Source organism: Manis pentadactyla, chromosome 15 (genome assembly GCF_030020395.1).
Source record: "Manis pentadactyla isolate mManPen7 chromosome 15, mManPen7.hap1, whole genome shotgun sequence".
Classification (NCBI taxonomy): domain Eukaryota; kingdom Metazoa; phylum Chordata; class Mammalia; order Pholidota; family Manidae; genus Manis; species Manis pentadactyla.
Window position 1 is genome coordinate 1355674 of NC_080033.1, and position 15791 is coordinate 1371464.

The 15791-nt window shown below is 58.5% G+C and overlaps 3 protein-coding genes across 3 annotated transcripts in view; 1 reads left to right on the forward strand and 2 right to left on the reverse strand.

The window, feature by feature from the left end:
- Positions 1-197: 197 nt before the first annotated feature.
- FAM83E (family with sequence similarity 83 member E) lies at positions 198-8729 on the forward strand. The gene is made up of 5 exons (XM_036885484.2): positions 198-1949; positions 2980-3147; positions 3352-3476; positions 6059-6503; positions 7866-8729. Exons 1-5 carry the CDS (start codon positions 1476-1478, stop codon positions 8139-8141), a joined length of 1488 nt encoding a protein of 495 aa, XP_036741379.2. The 5' UTR covers positions 198-1475; the 3' UTR covers positions 8142-8729.
- Positions 4007-4860, reverse strand: SPACA4 (sperm acrosome associated 4). Its single transcript, XM_036885488.2, has one exon. It carries the CDS (start codon positions 4858-4860, stop codon positions 4489-4491), a length of 372 nt encoding a protein of 123 aa, XP_036741383.1. The 3' UTR covers positions 4007-4488.
- Positions 8730-9054: 325 nt separating the features above from the next.
- The window catches only part of SULT2B1 (sulfotransferase family 2B member 1), a 28292-nt gene continuing 21555 nt past the window's right edge, over positions 9055-15791 (reverse strand). The window contains exons 4-7 of the mRNA XM_036885486.2: positions 13917-14043; positions 13606-13700; positions 10855-11035; positions 9055-9274 (exon numbers count right to left, since the gene is read on the reverse strand). Of these exons, the coding sequence (XP_036741381.1) occupies positions 9081-9274; positions 10855-11035; positions 13606-13700; positions 13917-14043 (597 nt within the window). The 3' untranslated portion in view covers positions 9055-9080. The remainder of the gene's footprint in view (positions 9275-10854; positions 11036-13605; positions 13701-13916; positions 14044-15791) is intronic.

Sequence of the window (15791 nt, forward strand, 5' to 3'; positions counted from 1 at the left end):
AGTCTGATGAGTGAGGTGAGAGACGGAAGAACCGCAGAAATAAAATCAGGAGGTCTCCAGCCCCCTCTCTCACCGTCCTCTGGAAAGGCAAGAAGAGGGCAAGGGGATGGAGACCTGAACCCCCTGGGGGTGCCAGATGGGGCAGGACGGGGAGAGGGAGGCCTGGCTTTATTCCGCTTCCTTCTCTTTGCAGGGCTCGCTGTGGTCTGGAGGAAGGGAGCCATCTGGGTGCTGGGATTGGAAGCAGGGGCTGCCGGTTTGCAGGGATCAGGGGTCCTCAGTCCAGAGGTTGGGTCAAGAGGACGCTTGGAAGGGAGACAAGACAGGATATAGAGTGGTTCTTACCCAGGAATAAGTGAATGGTCAGCAAGCTGGAGACAGTGGGACTCAGGCAGAAACGCAACCTGGGGTCAGCTTGGCCAGGGATCAGCATAGATCGGGGAGCACGTCCAGACAACTCTGTGGCCCAGGTGGGGCAGCCTGTTCGAGGAAGGATGGCTACTTGGACCCTCAACCTAACTGGATTGTCAAGATCATAGGCCGGTTCCATAGGAAGGAAACCCACCACAGAGTGTAACCACAGTGGGTGTGAGGCCCAGGAACAGGGTCCCCAGTCCACAGGAGGCCGACCTAGATCCCTGGCTGGGCACGGGTGATGCCAAGACAGAGCTACAGCGCATTCTGAAGCTGAGAAGGCAGGTCCGAAGGGGAGGCACCCAACCTGATCAGCCAGGGAGGGCTGGTGAGCCGCTGGTTGGCTGTTGTGGGGAGAAAGATTCCTCCAGACACAGCTGGGTGTATAACTGGGTGGTCGAACATTGAGATTGTCAGCTGGAAGCAATAGATGTTGAAGAGGCGACAGGAGAGGGTCAGTTAGACGAGCTCCTGGCCAGAGGGAGACCGGCAGCCTGTGTTCTCTAGTTAGGGTGGTTTGGAGACAGACAGACAGCCTGTTGCCTGGAGATGGTTGGGCAGTCAGCCAGACCTTTGACGGGTACAGGTGGGTGGTCATCCTGACCAAGCCTGAACTGAAGGGTCAGCCGGGGCATTGTGTAGGCAGTGGGCTAGAGGTTGTGCAGTGGAGCAGAGATGGGAAGCTGATGGGTTACACAGCTGGAGACAGTGTCAGGTGGTCAACCTGACCAACAGGCAGGGCGAGTGGTAGGGTCGGCCAGGCACTCACAGACAGCTGGTGGGAAGGTCAGATGGCCAGCCAGTCCTGGTGCTGGCTGGAGGCAGGTGGGCAATTGGGCTGAACTGCCCACACTTCAGGCGGGCGGTTATTCGGGCAGTCTGATTGTCAGGAAGTGAGCTAGGGGTAAGCCAGGGAGCTGTTTAGACTTTCACAGGTCTGCCCTGAAAGTCTTGAATGGCAACCTAGAGAGAACAGGAGACCCCCAGAGGATCAGTCCCCCAGAGACAGCCAAACACTCTGACACCACACTTCACCCGTGTCGGACCACCTGAGCAGCCTGATGGCGGCCTCTCAGCTGGCGGCGCTGGAAGAAGCAGAGTGGGGGTCTGGGGTGCTGCCCCTGACCGAGGCCAGCCCCCGCTTCCTATATTCCGAGAGCCAGCGTCTGGCGCTTGAGGCTCTGCTGAGCAAAGGCGCAGAGGCATTCAAGGCCTGTGTGCAGCGCGAGGGGCTGCGGCCTTTCCTGAGTGGAGATGAGCTCCGGGGCCTGGTAGCGGCTGCTGAGGACTGGACAGCAGCCAGTCAGGAGCCCTGCAGGGCGGCAGAGGGAGCCACCGCCGCCGGTGCGGACTCCAGCAGCCTGACCTACTGGCCTGGACGGTCGGAGGATGAGGCGCCCATGCTACGGCTGGGCTGGCCCAAGGACTCAGCCTGGAAGGGTATCACCCGGGCACAGCTGTACACCCAGCCGCCTGACGAGGGCCACCCACCCCTCAAGGAGCTGGTGCGCCAGGAAATCCAGGCTGCCCAAAAGGTGGGGACCTTGGGGGCCTGGCGTCCATTTCCCACACCCGGATGTCCTCAGCTCCCAGACCTGCGGGAGCACATCCCCTGGGCCCCAGGGATTCTCACCCGTGCCCTCCTAGGACTTTTTAGTCCACACCCTGGAACCCAGGCATCCACATGCCCCAGACCTCATCCTCACTTCCTTAGATATGGGGGTTCCCTTCTTTCCCCAGGACCTGAGTGTTCTTAGGCATCCGTGCTCCTTGGTCCTAATTCTGACCTGACCCCCACCCCCAAGTCTCAGTCTGCTCCACCCCACTCACCCCCAGGGCAGATGTCTCCACCTCCTGCCAGGAAGGGCCTAGAGGTCTCTCAGCAGCCTCCTGGCCAGCCTGTTCTTTAACAGTTTTTGTGTCTGCTGCTCCCACACTAGGTGCTTGGGTTTGTGTGTAATCCTCGGGAGGGCCCTGTGAGGTTGAGACTTACTGTGCCCATTGAGGAGATGGGGAAACTGAGGCATGGGATGTTAAGTCTCTTGCCTGTAAGTGGCCGAGCGGGGATTTGAACCAAGGCTGTCTGGCTGGTAAGTCAGGGTTCATCATCACCACCTTTTCCTCCCTGCAAGATCCAGACCCTCAGCACCCTTCAGTCCAAAGAGCTCACCTTGGTGGCCTAGCAGGTCAACCCTCCCACCCCTGGCATCCATGCTCCTTGGTGGGAGGAGGGCCCAGGTGTGCAGTTGCATCTGTAAAGACTTCCAGCCCACTGACCCACCCTGTAGTGTCGCAGCTCAGGGGACACCATTCACCATCGCAGGCATGCGGCTATGACGACAGCTTTCCAGCATTTAGAGGCCGGGGGTCCCAGGAAGGAATGCCTTTATCTCATTCATATGGGCACTGTTTGAGCAGCAGCATGTCTGGGGGCTTCCCCCTCAGCCCCCCTGAACATCCCACCAAGGCCAGCCCTTAAACTCCCAGCTCCCAGAGCACCTCACCCCCAGGGCCCCACCCTCTGAGTCCCAGGCCCCATCCACAGTCCCTCTCCCCACCCGACAGCTGGTAGCTGTGGTCATGGACATCTTCACTGACCCGGACCTGCTTTTGGACCTGGTGAATGCTGCCACACGCCGCTGCGTGCCCGTCTACCTGCTTCTGGACCGCCAGCAGCTGCCTGCCTTCTTGATGCTGGCCCAGCAGCTGGGGATGAACCCCTGGGCCACTGAGGTAGGGGCCTGGCCTGAGGGACCTCCGGATCTCCGTTTCCCTGGCACTGGGGGCAGGGGGGGCAGACCCTTCCACGGAGTCCTGGCTCATCAAGGCTGATGCTAGCTAAGAGGGTCTCATGACATGTGAGGCCCCCCCTGAGCCCTTGGCAGAGTGGAGGTATGTGGGGTGGGCCTGAGCAAGGGTGTGGCCCCTCCACCCCAGAACCTGGATGTCCGTGTCGTGCGGGGCTGCAGCTTCCAGAGCCGCTGGCGACGGCAGGTGAGCGGCAACGTGCGAGAGAAGTTTGTGCTCCTGGACGGCAATAGGGTCATCTCGGGATCCTACAGGTGCGGCTGCCCCCTCGCCCATCGCCCGGGATCCTGCCCAACCCCCTCTCAGTGTGCTCGGGGAGGAGCTGGCATTCTCTTCCCCAGCCTCTCTTTCCTCGTCTGTGAAATGGGTCTCAATACCCTGTCCAGGGAGGAGGTATGGCCATGCAGAGCGGCGTCGGGTCAGAGCCTGGGCCCGGCTGCCAGCCTGTTTAGTGGCCTCAGCATGAGTCTGCATGTCTCTGAGCTGGTGTTCCCGCCTCTGGGAAATGGGACCTACAGTTTGTGTGGGAGTTTCAAAACCAGGAGGACCTGGGTTGGAGTCCTAGCTCTGGAGTGAGTTGTTCTGCCTCTCTGAGCACCTGTGAAGAAGACAAGCGCTCGGCCTGTCCACACTGGCTCCTGTGCCTCCTCTCGTCTTTGGAGTCTGCCCGACCCTGGCTTCAGAGGCACTTGGAGGACCTTTTAACATCCAGATTTCTGGGCCCCACCTTCCATGCAGCTGGCCTGGCATGGGGCCTGAGAACCGGTATTTCTAGCAAGTTCCTGGTTCATACCCATGCGGTTGGCCTGGGGCTCACACTTTGAGAACTGCCACCATAGAGACTGGGATGTTTTAAAGAGGATCTACCTCCCCAGCTTCACTTGGGGACACAGTGAAATAACAATGCCTGGCATGGAACATAGGAAGTGCTCCGTAAACATCAGTCATTTATTATTATTATTATTATTATTATTATTTTACCATATTTTGTCAACTCTAAGTGCCACCAATGAAAAGAGACATCCTGATCAAAGTGAAACAAGTATGTGTCTTAGAACCGATGAAATACAGTAGTGCAGTCAAACCCGCTGAGCACAGGTCCCCACCTCAAAACCAGGCCCAAGGTGCTTCGCCGAGGGCAGGCTCCTGCCGGACAACTCCAGGACGCAGGGAGCCAGGGCCACGAGAGGTTGTCCAGGGCCTCTGGCCGTTTAATGGGGGAGGGGGGGAGGCGGGGGGCAGGGGAGCAGCAGAGCTGGGAGACAGTCACAGCAAATATGGGAGGAGCAGCACACCCAGGCATGTGGCCGGGGCCAGCGACCAGCTGCCTGTGGGGCTGGGGACCCCATTGCACAGGTGGCCGTGGCAGCAGGTGGCGGTGAGGGTGTAGGTGACTCCCTTGTAGGTGACAGGCTCCTCACGGCCGCAGGAAGTGGACTGCATACAGCCTTTGGTGGTGATGGGGCCGAGGCCCGGGGCCACCCCCCGTCCCGTGTAGCAGTTCTCGTCGTCGCCACAGTGCATGCGGATGCCGGGGCAGTACTTGGAGTCGGTCAGCTCACAGAAGATGCAGTCCTTGGAGCCTGGCACCCGCAGCGGCAGAGCCATCACCAGAAGCAGCAGCGAGCCGAGGACCATGGTGGCCTGGCGGTGATGGTGCCTGAGCCAGACCGTGGGCTTCCTGGGCCTCCTGGAACCACTGAGTGGCTCTCCGCACGCCCTTGGCTCTGGTCTCGCAGGGTCAGCACTTGAGTGGCCTTGAGCTCCGTTGTGACCACAGCGCTTGAGTCCTTGGGTCTCAGAAGCTTCCCCAGGACAAAGACAAGCCAGAGGCTGATGCCCGAGGGGAGTCTTTGTGGAACAGAATGGGGTGACCTCACAGACCCCTCAGGGTTCCTCACTGGCTGCTCCGGGTGTGAGGTCATAGGTGGGGGAGGGGTGTCACAATCTGAGGGCCTGGCGGGCTCACTGACCTGCCAGGGCATGAGGACACTGCCACCCTGCCAAGGTAAGGACACTCAGACCACCACTTGCCACCCTGGCCACTCACTGGGTGCCAGGTGCCATGTCTGCTGAGGTGCAAGTACACAGTCCCTGGTGAGCCTATTTCTCAGGCGGGCAAACTGAAGCTCCAGAAAAGAAAGTGATGGATCTGAGGGCCCCCAAGGCAGGATTGGAGCCCAGGTTCATTTAACTCCAAAGGGGATATTTACCGAGCACCTGCTGTGTGCCAAGACCTGTGCTAGACGCTTTCAGTAACAACACTGGTAACAGGCATATTAGGTACCGCTCGCCTCAGCTCGCTGGCCTGTAGTGCTAAGCAGGGGCCAGGCACCTTTCAGGGAGCTCAGCCCATCTTCTCTCATGCTAACCCTCCTGCATTCTAGCTCCATATTACAGGCGAGCAAAGCGAGGTACTTAGTAGGCACACCCAGAGCCTGCCACCCAGCAAGTGATAAAGAAGTAGCAGTCATTATAGAAAGCACTGGAGTCTTAAAAAAGTCCTGTGGGTGTCAGAAAACAACCCTGTCTCTTTCCAGAAAGGGAAACTGAGGCACTGAAGCATCCCTGGGTGGGACAGGGCAGAGCCCAGGTTTAAAGTCAAGTCTGATTGCAGATGTTCCTTTAAGTATCTGAACGCTTATCCTCACTGCAACCGTCTGGGGTAGAAACTTTGGTTGTTTGCATTCTATAGAAGGGGATGTTGAGGCTGGGGAGGTCGCAGGACTTGCCTGAGGTCACGCAGCCTGTCCTGGGGCCAGGCTGCAGACTGGCGGTGGGAGCCAGGCCTCTGGGGCTGCGCAGAGATCCCAACCCCTCAACTCCATGCCCCCAGCTTCACATGGAGTGACTCACGCCTGCACCGAGGCCTGGTGACCCTGCTGACCGGTGAGATCGCCGATGCCTTTGGTCGCGAATTCCGGACACTGTACGCAGCTTCCTGGCCGCTCCCGCCCGCACCCACTCCGGGCCCCTTGGTCAGTGCCCTGGGGGTGCTGAAACTGACCCACAGCCCGCACCGCGTGGCCTGCCGTCGCTCTGTGGCCCCCATGTCACCGCCACCACCCAATGGCCCTCTGGCCCAACGCCTGGTGGCCTGCCAAGTCTTCCAGGGGGACAGGCAGGAGACCCCCGCAGCCCCGGGGCCGGCACTCAGCGACATCCTGAGGAGTGTACAACGCTCCCGGACCCCCAGTGGCCCACCAGCCAGGCCCAGCCGCTCCCTGTGGGACCTGAGCCGCCTGTCCCAGCTGTCAGACTCCAGTGACCGTGACAACGAGGTGAGAGCTGGTGGCTGGCCTTAGAATGAGAATAGCTGGGAGGCTGGAGGCAGCTGAGGGCCTACTGTGCACAAAGCCACTCACTGGGATTTGTAATCACATCGTCCATCTATACCCCTGGAACCCTTGGGGGCAGAGACCCCGAGAGCCACCGTGGGTGTGAACCCTGGCAGGGTACCCCACCTGTGAGAGCCGGGGCAGAGCGGGAGGTGGGGATTTGCTGTCTCAGTGTTCTCATCTAGGAAATGGGCTGAGCGTTGTCCCCGTTCCCAGTTTGGTTGGAAGGAGGAGTCAGTGAGGACAGAACAAAATAGAATCATCATCGTCATTACAGTGAACTCCCAAAGTGGAATTTATTTTCATCTGTTTCATGACACCCACACCCCAAGTCTTACCTATTTTTACAGACAGGGAAGCTGAGGCTCAGAATGGTCAGGTGACTTGCCCAAGGTCAAAACAACAATCTTTTGTGGGCCCCGTGCCATGTGCCAGGCCCCAGGCCAAGTGCTTTCCCAGAGGTGGTTAAAGTTAACCTTTGCCACAATCGTATGAGGTGGATGTTATTACATCTCACCACCCACCCATTCCCAGGTGGGGAAACTGAGGCACCAGGGACAGGCTGGAACTCAGCCCTGGTTGCCTCCAGGCTATGCTTTTAAATGCCCTGCTCGTTGGCTTCTAGGACTTGAGGGGGTGTTGGGAGAGGATTAGCAGAGCTCAGAGGGGTCTCTGTTACTCCCACCAGCTGCTTAGACACTGGGACTCCAACAGAGCCTGCCCCAGTTCTCTGGGGGGCCCCCAGAAGGGCCTCCGTGTCCTCAGCTGTACGGTGGGCTGTTGAGATGGTGAGAGGAGAGCCATGTGGGAGGAACAGGTGGACTCTGGCTATGGCTCCTCTGTGAGCTGCTCCTCCACCCAGCCTCAGTTTCCCCATCTGCTAAGTGGGAGCTAGAGGCCTGTCCTGAGGGTAAGGGAGACATGTCCCAGGAACATCCTCTTTAGTCCCTCTCAGGAGGACAGGACATGGGCAGGGCAGGGCCAAGGTCCTCGTCTCCACCTGCTCCTGAGCCACCCTCACCCGGCATCACCTCCCTTGGCAAATATTTGCTTCCCAGAGGCACCTGCCAGCTGCTTCCTGCTCTCCCCTTGCTGCTTTGCCCCCTCTGTGGGCCAGGGGTCCCAGGCCTGCTGCTCACTTGCCCCTGGAGCTCAGAGGCCTTCTCTCCTCGCCTCGGGGCTTCACACCCCACTCCTGCCCTTCCTTCTCCTACCCCCATCTCCATCTGCCTTTCCTCTCCTCTCCCTCCTTGGGCTCTGGGACCCCGGAAACCTCCTCTCACCTCCCTCTCTTTCCCTCCACAGCTCAAGAAGTCCTGGGGCAACAAAGACACCCCAGCCAGGGCCCTGATGAGGCAGCGGGGCACTGGAGGACTGCCCCGCGGTGAGGTGGACTCCCGACCCCTGGCCTGGTGCCAGCCCTGGGGCGGCCCCCTGCCCCTCACCTCTGCCCCCCGCCTCCACTATCTGTCCCCCACCCGGAGGAGGTTTGGTGAAGATGCGACATCTAAACTCCCAGAACCTAGAGGCACCCAGCAGCCACATGGGGCTGCCCAGGCAGAACCCAGGGGGCAACCCTGACAGGAACCAAAGCCGACTGGGCTGGCCCAGCCAGGAGAGTTGGACAATCACAGCTCAAAGCCCCCTGCCCTGATGTGCCTTGGACACGGCTTCTGGCCTCAGTGTCTGGCAAGTAGAAGAAGGGATTATTTTTCATTTGTACTAGAACTGGGGCAAGCTCAGGGCCCACTCTAGACCTCAGTGCTACAGTCTAGAAAGTGGACACATAGTCTTGACTACCTGGGAGCCTGGAACAGTGCACATCCAGTTCCAGCCGGGTCAGAACTTCTCCGAGGGCAGGCCTGGCCGAGTGGACCCGGGGCTAGAATTGCGTGGGTTGCAGATGGGGATTGCTTGGGACAAAAGGATAAGCTTTCTGCACCCACTGTGCTCAGGAGCTGTGGGTAAACCGAGCTTGGCCAAGGAGAGGAGAGAACCAGTCTGCGGGGTGGAGCTGAATAACTAGGGACTGCAAATCGGTGGGGATGCACCTCCTGGGCAATGGAGAGGGACTGGGCAGGCGCTGGGATTGTTTCGTGGGTGCTAAGGGGTGAGTTGGTGGGTCTCCCTTTTACCTTCGCTCAGAATAAAGCTGCTTCATTTCAGAAACTTGCATTTCCACAGCCTAGCGCCGTGTCCGGGCGTCCAGCGCCCTCCTACCAAGCACCCAGAGTAGGGGCTGCAGCCCCCTCGCCCCGGGGAGGCATTGCCCAGCGGGGCCTCCCTGTAGCACCTTTGCCTCCGGGCGGGGCTTCTGAGTCACCGACCCCACTGTGCCGGGTGGGGAAGAGGACCGCGTCCTCCCGGGGCCCTGGGCGCCGCGCCCGGTCTCCACCCCAGCCTCCGAGGCCCGCAGCGGCGCCCAGCCGCCCTCGCACGCCCCCTGCCGCCCGCCCGCGGCACGCCACCTCCCTAGCGCATCGGGAAGTCGGGGCAGGAGTGACGTGTTTATTGCCAGGGTCACGGGTTGGGGGGCTCGGAGGCCTGGCCTGGGCTGGGGCTGGGGCTGGGGCTGGGGTCGGAGTCGGGGCTGGAGTCCTCGGGGGCCACGTCCCAGGGGAAGGTCGGCAGCCCCCGCATCTGCTCCCGGTAGACACGGTCGAAGGCTTCGCTCTGCGCCACCGTGAAGTGGTTCTTCCAGTCACCGCACACCCCTGGAGGGGAGGGATTGATGGCCGAGGTGAGGGGCATCGGGAGCATCGGGAGCATCGGGAGCATCGGAGCATCGTCCCGCGTCCCCAACGCCCGCTCACTTGCCCACCCGCGGGCCTTTGCCCGTGGTGGTCCCTTTGCCTGGAGCCTGTCCCTGCCCCATCCCCATTTTGTCCCTTTACCAACTTGAAGGCTGGCTTTCACATGGCGCCCGTCCCCTGGCCAGAGCCCTGGGCACTGTTCTTACCCTTTCCCTGCCCTGCTCATCTCTCCAGTAGACCTTCCTCCGCTTTACTCATCATCCTTTAAATCTCTCTGTGGGGAACATCCATCTGCCTCCCCATCTGGCACCCCTGCACACCCTCACAGCCCCCGTATCACCTCTACGACCTGTCCCTGACCTCCCTGGCTGGAATAAATGCTTCCCCTGCGCGCCCGTTGGGCCAGGCATGTTGCTGCCAGTCTGCCACGATTTGCTTGGATTCACTCATTTCCCCTCACAGTGACCCAGCAGGCACAGGGCAGGAACCCTGCCAGTTCCTTGTGCCCTGGGCAAGCGCGGGAATCCCTCCGACCCCTGATGTCTTATCTCATCACAGGGTGATGACCTGGGGTGCCACCCCTTACCTGGAATCCTAGGGTTGACGTCATTTGGATCACAGTATTTTGAATTCTAGCAAGTGCACATTCTATGTGTCATATGATGGGCTGTGATACATAGTGAGGTCTGGGGGGCTCCTTGTGGTGGGTGAATAGTGACCCCCCTACCATGTCCATGCCCCAATCCTTGGACCCTATGAATATGTGACTTTATATGGCAAAAGGGACTTTGCAGCTGTGATTAAGTTAAAGATCTTGAGATGGGGAGCTGATCCTGGATAATCCAGGTGGACCCAATTTAATTGGAAGGGTCCTTATAAGAGGAGGCGGGGGAGTCAGAATGAAAGATTATGCACCGCCTTGCTGCCTTTGAAAATGGAGGAAGAGGCCACGAGCCAAGGAAGGCAGGTGGATCTGCAATCCGAAAGGGCAGGGAACAGATTCTCCCCGGCAGCCTTCAGAACGAACACAGCCCTGCTGACTCTTAGGTTTCAACCCAGTGAGACTAATTTGGGACGTTGGACCTCCAGAACTGTAAGAGAATACATGTGTGATGGTTTAAGCCACCGGGTTTGTGGTGTTTCGTTGCAGCAGCCATAGGGAAGGAACACACTCCCACTCCTACCCCGTAATCTGAGACCTGACTATTTCTCCGGTGAACAATAATGCTAAGAAGGATTCAGGAAGACCCTGAATAGCTAGCTTCCCGGTGGGGCGGTTTGGAGCTGGCTGTGGCAGTGCACGTGGGCATCCTGTTCCCGCGTGGAGCTCCTGGTGGGGGTGGAGAGCCTGGCATGTGCCAGGCCCTGTGGTAAGCCCTGTGTGTGGAGGCAATCCTGGGTCTAGTTCTGTGAAGGTGGTTCTGTTCGGAATACTCCCGCGTTACAGCTGCGGAGCCTAAGGCCCAAGAGGTTAGTCACTCGCCACAGCCACACAGCCAGGCAATGGCCCAGTGGGGCCTGGGGCCCCTACGCCCCCGCACCTTTCCGGAGGAAGGCACCGCGGCGCTGGTCCAGCAGGCTGGGGGGCAGCAGTGTGAAGTTGGACATCGCATTGGCCTTCATGGCACTGAAGGCCGAGTGCACCACGACGGAGCTCAGAGCCTCACTGTCCAGCGGCCGGCCCAGGAACTGGCAGATGCGCTGCACGGAGCCATGGAGATCCTGGGGGCAGGGGACAGGGGTCGGGGAGTCAGGCGAAGGGAGTGGCCTCCGGGTGAGGAAGGAGCACCAGGCCCAGAGCTGGGATGTCTGAGTACCCGCCCAGACTATCTGGGTGCCTCCGCCTTTTTGCCTCAGTTTCCCCACCTCCAAGCTGAGGGCTGGGCTATGGCCTGTGAGGGTTTTTGCAGTTTTGGGCTTTGGAGGGTTCTGTGGGTGCGGGGGAAGGGCTGGGCTGGGTCAGAGGGGACAGAGGTCAGTCCAGTACCTTATGCAGAATAACCTCATTCAGGTTAGAAACAGGGGTCAGCTGGTCTGTGTCCCAAACCTGCTGCTCGCCCAGGTCCCCATCCTGGAACAGCCCCATCATTTGCCTAGTCACAGGCCCACCCCTCCCTCCCTGTCTCCCTCATGCCTGCCCGCGACCCTCTCTGCCATGACACAGGGCTGCCAGGAATACCCTGCACCTCCCTCCCCGACCTGGCAAGCTTCCCTATCCAGATGCAGCCTAAATATCAGCCCCACAGGACAATGGTGGCTCAAGGCACTGGCCTGAGCGCCTACTGTGTACCAAGCTCTGGTCCACGCCCCTCATGTGTATTTGTGCCGATCCTGCCAATAGCCTTGCAGACAGATGTCCTTAACCCAGTCAGTAACAGAGGCCCAGAGAGAGGAATACACTTGTCCAGGGTCACACAGCCAGAGAGGAGCTCAAAGCTGGACCCCCAAAACCCACAATCCCCCCTCCACCTTTCTGCCTTCCCTGATATGCGGTGATCAGCCTTGCGGTCATATCGCCCAACGCCACATCCCCCATTTTCCAGGTCATTACTGATTTCATAACCCTCCATCCCTTTATCCTCTTGAACCATTGATGTGTCCCAGAAATTCTAACATGTTGGCAGTTTCTCACACCCAGGGGCAGCCCAGAAACTCTGTCAGGCTGTATGTCCCAGTTTTTGGTTTGGAGAATAAAGCTTGATGGAAAAGAGGGGGGAGGGGTAATGCCAAAATCTTTTCTGGATATTTCCATTAAGAGAGATTTACCAATGGGGAGAGAGAAACCCCATGGGGTGCAGGGAAGAGCTCTGAGCCTCAGTTATCAACCCTCCCTAGGTTTCCTCCTCTATAAAGAGGGACCAATAACAGTATCAGGGTGAGCCATATAAAATTACCATTTTTTACACATCAAAATGGGTCAAATACTGGCAATCCCAGATGGTTCACTCTAATATACACCTCAGCTGTCCGCAGTTCGTGATGATTAAATGAGATAGTTCATGTCTGCTTTGGCGTACGGCATTTGTCAGCCCTCAGGAGCATTCGCTATTAGGTTATTACTATTTAGATAGGCCTTTGCTCGCAACCTAATCACTCTTACTTTACACACTAGACTAACACTTGGGGCACCTTTTCAGATGGTTACAATGTGCCAGGGCCAGGCATCGTGGTCCTCACAACTCCCTGAGCTGACATATTTTTACCCATTTTAAGTATGAGACTTCTGAGGCTCTGAGAATTTTAAGAGGATTTTAACTGCTTTCTGGGGCACAAAAATCCAGGCTCTTTCCACTGCAAAAAGTACAGACAGTAAGGAGAATACATGAACTGCACACACGAGAGGAGAACATGTTGAGAACTCTGGTGAAAAGGCATATCTAGCTCCCAGCCGCTGGGAACAGAGCTTTGTTAAAAAGCTAGAATGGTTGGGCACGTTCACTGTGGACTGTTCCACCTACAAGCCCAGCATCTTTCTTAAAAGCTGGGCAAAGCTGTAGGAATTGCACATGGCCCTTTCTTCCAGGGCGCCCTCCCTGATTGCCCGAGCCTGACAGCATCTCTCTCCCAGGTGCCTGCCCCAGGGACGTTTGATGGGGTCCAGGCGGGATCCCAGTCCAACTCAAAGACTGCTTCCTTGCACTGCTTTCCTCTGCCTTTCAGGTCATAACCGTCACTGAAGCTCCCTTCCCATGGGCCATGGTTTCTCACGACCTTTATCCTATCACCTCCATTGCTCAGTGTGGCTCACGTTTGGTTCATGGAATGGCTCCCCCCTACTCAGAGAAAAGCCAGAGTCCCTGCTGTGGCCCCTGTGGCCTCTCTGGCCTTGTCTCCCCCACCCACCCCCACTCCGCTGGCTCTGGCCGCGCCGGCCTCTTTGCTCTCCCTAGAACACATCATGCACCCTCTCACCTCAGGGCCTTTGCACCGGCTGCTCCCTCTGCCTGGGAAGGTTTCTAACACCTCCAAGGCTCCCTCTGCTCCTTCAGATCTTAAGGGTTGCCTTCTCCTGGAGGCCTCCCCTGACCACCCTGTTAACATGGCACCCACACACGTTCTTTATCCTCCTGTCCTGCTCACCTTTTCCTTTTAACTCTTCTCACCAGTTTCGATCTGTTTTATTTACTTGTCCATGATCTGTCCCCTGCTCACAGGCTCAGGGACTCTGTTCAGTTAACCACACATCCCCGGTACCTGGTGTGCTGTGCAGCGGGCCAGGCCTTACTGGGAGGGAAGCAGTGTGCGGAGGGGAGGAGTTGGGGGACGCTGGGCCGAGGTTGAGGGGGAATCACCTGCTGCAGCTCCTCGTAGGTGATAAACAGGAAGTTCTCTTTGCCCTGCATCCGAATCCAGCCCTTAATATGGTCGAACCAGGAGCCGAACTGCACTGCGGGTGGAGGGGCAGGCGGGGTGAGGCACGACTCAAAGTCATCTCCTCTGGGGCTCAGAGTGGCCTAACGAGCCCCACCTGGCCACAGGCCTGGTCCCTCTGAGCTGAGTCCTTTCCCCCAAGCCCCCCACATTTGGCTCCCACGTCCCTCTGTCCCTCTTCCTATCTGGGTCCATTGGGGGCTCCCCCACCTCACTTTGCCCCAGTTCTCACCTTCGCCCTGGAGGAAGTTCTGCAGAAACTGGTCAGGTGTGCCAGGGTCCTTCAACTGCCCAGCAATCTTGGAGTAATGATAGAGAGAGACTACCACGTCCCGGGGGTCCCGGCTCATGTAGATCACCTGTGTGTGGATGTTGGGGAGAAGGTGTCAGACATGGACAGGACCCCAGCCCCCGAGGCTGTGTCCTTGAGCCCCTTCTCTTCTGACCCTGCAGCAGGAAGGACTCAGGGTAGACTTCTCAAGGGACTTCCCAGCTAACAGTAACTCAGATCAGTTCACCTCATTCCAGAGGATGTGGAGAGCTCCCTCCAACCACATCCGAGGAGGAGGGAGGGAATGCTTCTGGGCAGGGTGGAAGGACAGTTTGGCTTCAGGGAATGAAGAGTGGAGAAGGAAGGCATGGGGTTCAGGATGGGGGAGATCAGGGTGAATGGTGCTGACAGCAGAGAAGAGAAGCCACGCCTGCTTCCTATTCCTATAGCCAAGGCCCCAGCCTCATCCTTTCCTGCCTGGACCCTCGCCCTCCTCACCAGCCTCCTAACCTCTAGACAATCCCAGAGGGTCTTTCTACTCCAGGTCTTTCTGCCTTCCATTGCTCTCCAGCACCCCAGGATAGAGTTGGTCCCAGCCCCGATTCCCTGGCTCTAATCTGCTTCCAGATTCATGTTCCACACCAACCCCACTTCAGCCCCATTCAGCAAAACCCCCCTTTCCTTTGCTGTCCTCTCCTGACAACTGTCTCCTTCCCCAAGACTAAGGTCCGCCACACAGCGGGTCAGCCACGTCTGTGTGGCCCACTCCTTGACGCTGAGGTTCAGGTGAGCCTCCCGGGTGGGCGACACTCTGTGTGTGACGTCACACGCTATTGTCGGGGAGGATTAAGCGTTATCCTAGAAGCTGGCTTTTGGTCTTTCCTGGACGCCGCCCCACGCGCCTCTTCCCTTTGCTGACTTTAATCTCTTTCCTTTTGCTGACATAAACCGTAACCATGAGCTCAGCAGCTCTGTGAGTTCTGTGAGGCCTCCAGATCACTGAGCCGGAAGGTAGCCATGGGACCTCCCAGCAGTCCCCATCTGTCTACACTCACTTGCTGTGATCCCACCAGTCTCCTGCTTTAGTCCCTCTGGTCCTCTCCCTGTGTATATATCAACACATTGCAAATGTAAGCGTCCAGCCCAGATCTCCTGCCAAACGCAGGTTCGTTTATCCCATAGCCCAGTGGCAGCCTCCAGCTGAAGTCCATGGGCCACACCGGAGACACCTCCTCCCCCTGGCCCTCCCCTCCCGTCCTCTCCTCAGGCGATGGTGGACCTTCCTCCCGGTTGCTTAAGCCAAACATCCAGGAGGCCCCCTTGACTCACTGGTTTCTCTCACACCCACATCCAGTCTGTCAGCAAATCCTCCCGGTCCCACCTTCAAAATAAACTGCAAACCCACCCCTTTTTCTGCACCTCCACAGCCACCACCCTGGGCCCCCCCGGGACTCACCTCCCACCTGGACTACCTGCCGTCACCCCGACAGTCTGTTCCCCACTTTGCAGCCAGAGGGCACCTGAGAGAACCTAAGTCGGGCCCTGTCCCTGCTCAGAGCCCTGCCCTGGCTCCCATCTGGCTGAGTTCAAGAATGGCTGTCACCTCCCTGACCTCATCCCCACATCTCTGCCCCTCGCTCACTTGGCTCCAGACACACAAGCCTCCTTGCTGGTCCTCAGATGCACCACACCTGCCCCAGGGCCTTTGCACCTGCCTGTCCCTCTGCCTGGACTGTTCTTGCTTCCCACCCCCACCCCCCCATAGCTCCTTCCTTCACCTCCCAGGTCTTTACTCAAGCAGCATCTTCTCACTGGGGCCTCCCTTGACCACCCTAG